At 43.3% G+C, this 7,733-nt stretch overlaps 1 protein-coding gene across 1 annotated transcript; it reads left to right on the top strand.

Annotated features, from left to right (window-relative positions):
* Positions 1–4,968, top strand: LOC133884269 (importin subunit alpha-1b-like). Its single transcript, XM_062323618.1, has 11 exons — positions 1–338; positions 451–547; positions 1,349–1,440; positions 1,533–1,664; positions 1,759–1,944; positions 2,036–2,199; positions 2,292–2,370; positions 3,310–3,438; positions 3,709–3,836; positions 3,951–4,322; positions 4,417–4,968. Exons 1-10 carry the CDS (start codon positions 120–122, stop codon positions 4,318–4,320), a joined length of 1,596 nt encoding a protein of 531 aa, XP_062179602.1. The 5' UTR covers positions 1–119; the 3' UTR covers positions 4,321–4,322; positions 4,417–4,968.
* Positions 4,969–7,733: the final 2,765 nt, after the last annotated feature.

Below are 7,733 nucleotides of genomic sequence, written 5' to 3'. Positions count from 1 at the left end.
CGTTTCCGCTCGCCTCCCGTTCCCCAGTTCGAAATCGAATCGAGACGTGCGTGCTTGCGCGACTCGCCCACACACCCCACCCCACCCCGACCCTGCGGTAGCGCTAGGGTTTCGGCGCGATGTCGCTACGGCCGAGCGAGAAGGAGCAGATGCGGCGGAGCAGCTACAAGGTGGCGGTGGACGCGGAGGAGAGCCGCCGCCGCCGCGAGAGCCAGATGGTGGACATCCGCAAGATCAAGCGCGAGGAGAGCCTCCAGAAGAAGCGCCGCGACGGGTTCGCCGCCTCCGCCGGCGCCGCCGCGCCCCAGATGGGCCACCCATCCGCGCTCCAGCAGAAGGTTCGGCGCTCTGGGCCCTGATCTGATCGTTTCGGTTAGGGTTTGGGTGGGGGCAAGCCTCGATCTGACGGATTTGGATCTGTTCTTTTTTTCTCGTTGTGCGCGTGCGCAGCTGGAGGGTTTGCCGGCGATGGTGCAGGCGGTGCTCTCCGACGACCCCACCGTGCAGCTCGAGGCCACCACGCAGTTCAGGAAGCTGCTCTCTATCGGTGAGATTTGACTCTTAGGAAGTGTTTTTAACGTTCGTAGAGAACGTATTTTGCGCTAGATTGAGTTTTAGGGGGTGAGATTTGGGTGATTCGTATCGGCGGGTGTTTGGTCAGTTCTAGGTTATTTGGGGAGAGAGAATGCGACAAGCATGTTTATGTCTTGGTTAACTTGTGGATTGGGTGATGGCTAGATTGGTCGCTCCCCGCCTCCCCCTTTTCTCAGATATAGGCTCCACTGGATGTGTGCATTTCACTATTCGTTGGAACCATCCTGGTAGCTATACGATTTTATGAATTGTTTTATTTTTTTCAATAATACTCCACGGAGCTTCTGGGGTGATTGTTTCTCCGTCCATGTATATTATTTCAGTAATTTTGGAGAGGATACATGCTTCTTTTTCATATGTGCTGTTTTAGAGAACAACTTTGATTATCCTAAGACCATGCCTAACGGATTTCCTTTGCGAAGGGATTTTCGTTCCCTTCAGCGCTCCAACGATTTCTCTTCACGAAGGGATTCTTATGGTCATTCCTTCCAGGATGGGATTCTCTCTATTTTCCTTTTACGAATCCCTTTGAAATGAAGCTATTGGAGATGAGGGAAAATAAAGGGAATAGGAATGTGGAAGGGAATCAAGAAGGGAACGAAATTTAGGGAAAATGGTTGGGGATGGTCTAAGGGAGTTAGATAAATCTAGTTTAGAGCATGACACTTCTTTCTGGATTCCCACTGAAGGATTATGTGAAAGTTATGTAGGGGTCCCTATCCCTTGCTGATTGAGTTTCATTAAATCTCTGTAGAGCGCAGTCCTCCTATCGAGGAAGTGATCAGCACAGGAGTGGTGCCTCGCTTCATTGAGTTCCTCACACGTGAGGGCCATCCCCAACTTCAGGTGTGGGAACAATCTACTGATCCAGTCACATTTATTTAATTCTATTTTTGTTCCTTTAGTCACTGGCAAGTTTGCTATATTTACCTGTGCAGTTTGAAGCTGCATGGGCGCTTACCAACATTGCATCAGGAACATCAGATAACACCAAAGTAGTGGTTGAGTATGGTGCTGTGCCCATCTTTGTCAAGCTTCTCAGCTCCCCCAGTGAGGATGTCCGTGAGCAGGCATGAAAAGAATTAGCAAAATGATTCTCTTCTCTACGAGACCCATGTAGAATGATGCTTAGGTTATTGTTCTCTTTCTGGTTTGTTTTTGCAGGCTGTATGGGCTCTGGGGAATGTTGCTGGTGACTCCCCAAAGTGCCGTGATCTGGTGCTTGGCCACGGTGGGTTATTCCCCTTGCTGCAGCAGCTTAACGAGCATGCTAAGCTCTCAATGCTCAGGAACGCCACGTGGACACTCTCCAACTTCTGCCGTGGGAAGCCACAACCGAACTTTGAGCAGGTTTATTTCTGTGATGATGCTTCTTTTTTTTTTGTATTGACCAAAGTTGATTCTTATAATGATTTTGTTTTATTTATGTGTGCTTGAGTAGGTCAAACCAGCGTTGTCAGCACTGCAGCGCCTCATCCACTCTCAGGATGAGGAGGTCCTAACTGATGCCTGCTGGGCTCTCTCATACTTATCTGATGGAACTAATGACAAGATTCAAGCTGTGATTGATTCTGCTGTGTTCCCTCGCCTTGTGGAGCTTCTGATGTAAGTGCAGATATTTTATGGTCATTGTGTGCTGTAGCGTTCTAAAGACCATGACAGCTGCTTGAAGTCTTAACTCCTAATGGTTAATGTAGGCACCCTTCTGCCTCAGTACTCATTCCAGCTCTGCGCACAGTGGGTAACATTGTAACTGGGGATGATTTGCAGACTCAGGTAAACTCAATTGGCAGGTTGAATTACCTTTTACTGTTTTTTTTTGGTTTCAATTAACTTATATCCTGCTATTGCTTAATGAATATGAGCATTTATGTGCTTGTTGTACTGGTTAAAACATCAGTCTGCCCTTCTATGCTTCACATCATCCTTGCTTCCTTCACTTGTGTTAATGATTATTTACGTAGCTGCAATACTGTCCTATAATGTCTATATATTTTAAAGAAGCTTTTGTCCTGGGTAGCGTCGTAGGTGTACACATATATTATAGTATATTTCGTGAAGATATACTAGTCATGGTGCCATAATGGGTCCATGCAGGTGGCATAAAAAGGAGGAAGCCGCAGCAGCTTAGATTGCTTCGCATACTAGTTTGTTTCAATTTGATCTATAAGTGTGATTAAAATAATTGTTTATTAACTGGATATCTTATCTAGTAGTCAGTTCAATATTGTCAATGAGTAGGAGCTTATATATATGAGGGAGACATCGTCTTATAGGTTAATCAAGAAATAAAAACTATTATATTGTTCTATTCCTATCTATATGTGTGTCTCACTCCCTCCCCTCTTGCATCTCCGCCTCTCTGCTGAGCATCTCTGCCCCTTCTCCCTTTCTGTTCACAGCTTCCTATTTAAATATTAGCTGCTTGTTTGGGATTTATTAAACTAGATTCACAGTACCATTTAGCTGATCCTGTTGGATATAGGCCTTAATGAAGAGAAATTAGTATGCCAACTTTTAAGGCATTCCATATAATTGGTCCTGTTGATTTTCAGCCTTAATGATGAGAAACCATTAGCCATTTTTTATTAAACTAAGTTAATAGTACCATATTGGCATTTGGTTCTGTGGTACCACATTGGCATTCCATGTTGCACTCAACCTGAGATATTTTTATGTTTTCTGTATTTTTCACTGATATTCCCGTTCCTGCAGTGTGTCATTGATCATCAAGCACTTCCATGTCTTTTGAATCTCTTGACTACCAACCACAAGAAAAGCATCAAGAAAGAAGCATGCTGGACCATCTCAAACATCACAGCTGGTAACAGGGAACAGATTCAGGTTTGTGTGCTTAGAAGTTGTGTTGATAAGACAAATCTTCACAATCCTGTGCATTTATGAATTGAAATTAGCATACTGGTATTTTTAAAAAAGAGAAGCAGGTTAGCACAAATTTCAGAATCCTCTGTTGGAACATTGTTTACTACCAATGTTGTCATTCAGCAACTTTTAACTCGACTGTACTAAAAGATGAGAGCATAAAATAAGCAGGAAATAATTCCTTCTTGATTTTGAGGAGATAGCCAGCCTCCTAATATCGTCTTGTTGCAGGCTGTGATCAATGCAAACATAATTGGACCTTTGGTGCATCTTCTGCAAACTGCTGAATTTGACATCAAGAAAGAAGCAGCCTGGGCAATTTCAAATGCCACTTCTGGTGGAACACACGACCAGATTAAGTACGTCATCTTCTGTTATATATTTTCGTTTTCTTTCTGTGCTGTGTTATTTGTAGCAGTATTCCCCACTATTTCTTTAAAAAAGAGAAATGTTGACAACTGTACGGAACACAGGTACCTTGTTGCCCAGGGTTGCATCAAGCCACTCTGTGATCTGCTTGTTTGCCCAGATCCCAGAATTGTTACAGTTTGCTTGGAAGGTCTTGAGAACATCTTGAAGGTAGGGGAGGCAGAGAAGAACCTTGGAGCAGGTGATGTCAACATCTATGCACAGATGATTGATGATGCTGAGGGACTGGACAAGATTGAGAACCTTCAGAGCCATGACAACACTGAGATATATGAGAAGGCGGTTAAGATGCTCGAGTCCTACTGGTTGGAGGAGGAAGACGACTCGATGCCCTCAAGCGACAATCCTCAGAATGGCTTCAACTTTGGGAACCAGCTGCCCTCTGTTCCTTCGGGTGGATTCAACTTTGGCTGAAGGTATGCTCTCTCTTAGCAGTTCAAGTAAATTGAATGGCATGCATTGCATATTGTCGTGGAGGTGGCATTTTCTGATGTCATATTGTACATGCAGATGCCTATTTGGAATGACAACTGCCATTGTGCCTTGGCTAATTGCTTGGGGCTAGTCAGAGGTACAGTTGGGGTAGTTGTGTTGTCCAAGTCTTGGTTCAGTCCCCCCCATTGGTCTGGTCTCAGGAAGTCGTCATGTCAGTCCCAGTCAGCAGGGTCAGTCCTTGGCTGCATTGCCAGTAGTGCAGCTTGGTCAATGGTCAGTTATCAAGGTCAGCGGGTCAGATCATTTGGGCTCTGGCTCACACCTATGGTGGGAGCATGGGGAGAAGGGTGTCCAGGGTGCAGGTGTTGTCGGGAGAGTCACAAGTTGGGTTTTGCCTCCTATATAGCATGAATTATATTGTTTTACCCGTTTGAGGTAGAAAGGACCTTGAAAGATAGGGAATGTGTCAGTTTTTGTCAAAGTGTTCCTGTGCTGTATAACTTGTTGCACGAGTATTGGCACAACTTATTGTATAAGTTGGGTTTTGGGAGTCCCCACACTGGTCTATAAGTGTATTCATTGATTTATTGTATGTTCGACAGGTTTGTCAAAGTACTGGTTTTCGTACTCACTGTTGTTTGGAGGGTTTTCCCATGCCTGTCTAGAATTCCAGGTGTATTTGCCTATTTTGGCAAGGGTTCGCTTGTCGGGCCCCTCATGGCGGTTATAGGAGATTAGTAAAGCCGGTTCCATGTTTTACAGTGGAGCCTGGTTCATCGTTGTTCGATTGTCAATCAGGATATGAACCTGTGAACCCTATGCTGTAGCAAATTAGCAATGGAAGGAAAAAAAGAACGTATTCCACATGCCTTTCTGTCTGTTTATGCTCTTCTGCTGTTAAAATTATGATCTGTTCTGCTGTTAAAATTTTGATCTTTGTGCAACTGCCCGTGTGGAACTTATTGGATGATCTTGCTGTCCGGACAAGGTTCGTCCTGTGTGATGCGAGTTGTTTTGTGATGCGTCGCTGTACCTTGTTGAGGGCCAATCATGGTGGCAGCCGCATTGCTTCAATGATCGGCAGGCATGTAGCCAACGGTTGGAACAGTTTTGTTGCCCAGCAAACTATTTCTTGGTTCTTTTATCACGGTGGTGTGGCTCTTGGTTGGTTGCGGTTATCCTCTTAAGCTAATTTCCTGATGTTCTTGGCAACTCAGTCTCTGATGGTTGACGCAGAAGGCTAAATGATGCGAGGCAAGGCTATTCGAGACGAGTCGAATAAGATCAAATCAGCAGCCATATTTTGTTGACTGCCCCTTTTTCTTGTGCCATATGTGCAGAAGAGATGCATAGAGCCAGAGACAAGAACTAGTGGTGTCATCTCCATTGCGGCAACGTGTTGCTGAAGTTGGTTTTCTCCCCCTCCTTTGGGAATGGTAAGTGTTTGATTTAGCCACACCGAATATCAATCTAAACCTAATTCAGGGAATCTCTTGCCGGGACAATGATAGGGAGGCATGGCTGTGTGCGCTCCTCCTTTCCATTGCTGTTTCCTTTGTTTTGTTCTAGGCCTGCTGCTTCTGTTTTCCCTTTTGATGGTTGGTGCCCAGCCTAACTGCAAAACTAAGCTTGTACTTGTATAATCAAATTCCTTTTGCTCTTGGCTTGATGGACGCCTTGTTGTTCCACGGAGGATGCCCCATAAAGGAAGGGACAAATCTAAGGGTTGGTTAGAGGGAGAAACTTCCACTCTTTGTCCCCCCTTCTTTCCCCTTTGCCATCTTTGTTGGTCATGCTTCCTTCTTCTAGTAATGTCTCCAATGTGATTGTATCATTTTAGTTTCCATTGTGGGAATATATCCTAACACAGAAAATCTAGCAACACAAACAATAGCTTCTTTTACCTAGTACGGTGCAGATCAAGGGGCAAATTGAGTGAACAAGCCACCCCTCTCTAAATTTTTTACAATAATGATCTGCTATTGGCTATTGCATGGATCAATTGCTTACAATTGAAAATAGTACTGACTGCAGTTGGCATGGTTTTAAATTATTTCACACCTTTCTCCTTGCTTAGTGTAAAGAAGCTATCCTTTTTTTTCAGCTGTCCCTGTCTCCAAAGCAACGACTCATATACCCTGGCTGGACCTGTTTTTGCTTTGCTGCCCTAATTCTCTCCCTCTCTTCAGATCCCTGTTTGGCACCTTTCTCTCCTTTCTCTGAACATGTTGGTTGTTCATGCATGCATCCTGCCCTCAACAATCTTCTTACTTCAGTTTGAGCTGATCTTCTATTAATACTAGTACTAAATCTTTCTTTCCCTTTTTTTATGCATATGTATATTGTCTTTATTATGTTAGCATGGGCAGATCAATAATTTGGAATAAGCAATTTTCTGTTTCCCATCCAATGTTTCTTCTTTTCTACAAGTAACTTCAGATGATGTGTCAATTAGCTGATTTGTGTTTAATTCCGTGCTCTGAATCTTGTGTTGCGTCAAGCAAAATGGAAAAAAAATGATATTCAGATTTTCCATTTTCCATGTAATGTTTGATCGTTTTGACGATGTGGCCGGGGGTTGATTAACATAGGAACCTCTCACATGAAAATCATGAATCGTTAACCAACTTTGGCAGATTGTCATCCAGACATACCGATGCGGCACAACAAAATTGTACCGTCGCCATTTGATCTATTCTGAAGTGAAGCGACAGGGATAATCAAACCTAAGCAACACAACCAAGCAAGTCTAATAAAACCGTTTAATCATTCCACTCGCCAACAAGCTTACATTTTAGATAGAGGGAGTTATATTTCATCTAGATCTTACATAAAACACCATGTACCATAAACCACCCAACATGCGTAACAGTCGTATACAGAAAATATTATTACCATAACACACGAGCAAATTTCCTAAATCTAGCAAAATATTATTATTCTCTTGGCCGAAAGTTGCAGAGTACCACACTTGTCTGGCCTGTTCGGATCAAAGAAAGTATACACTCAGCTAGAACAAACAAGGTGTATTTGATTGAAACAAATGTTTTTACATAGTTTTGATAAAATTTGCTCGAAACAATGATAATGGAGACATTATGGATACAGACCTCATAGATAAGGGTCAGGAGTGATATCAAAGACGAGGGCTATGGGACGTACCCGTTACATGTGGAGTCTCGGTTGTTTCCGTTAATCCCTCTAGTGATATGATCTAAGCTACGTGTAGTTATATGTCTGAGTGTGTGTGGGGGTGTGAGTGAATATGCTTATGTTGGATGAAAGTGTGCTAGCTCATGATCAGATGTTACGTTTTTAACTGGTACATAGGCAAAAAAAAAAAAAAAAAAAAAGGAAGAATTGAAAGAATGCCACTGAAAAAAAATGTAACT

The sequence above is a fragment of the Phragmites australis genome, chromosome 11 (genome assembly GCF_958298935.1).
Source record: "Phragmites australis chromosome 11, lpPhrAust1.1, whole genome shotgun sequence".
Taxonomy (NCBI): Eukaryota; Viridiplantae; Streptophyta; class Magnoliopsida; order Poales; family Poaceae; genus Phragmites; species Phragmites australis.
The sequence above is the reverse complement of the archived record's forward strand: the minus strand, read 5'-3'. Positions and strand labels throughout refer to the sequence as shown.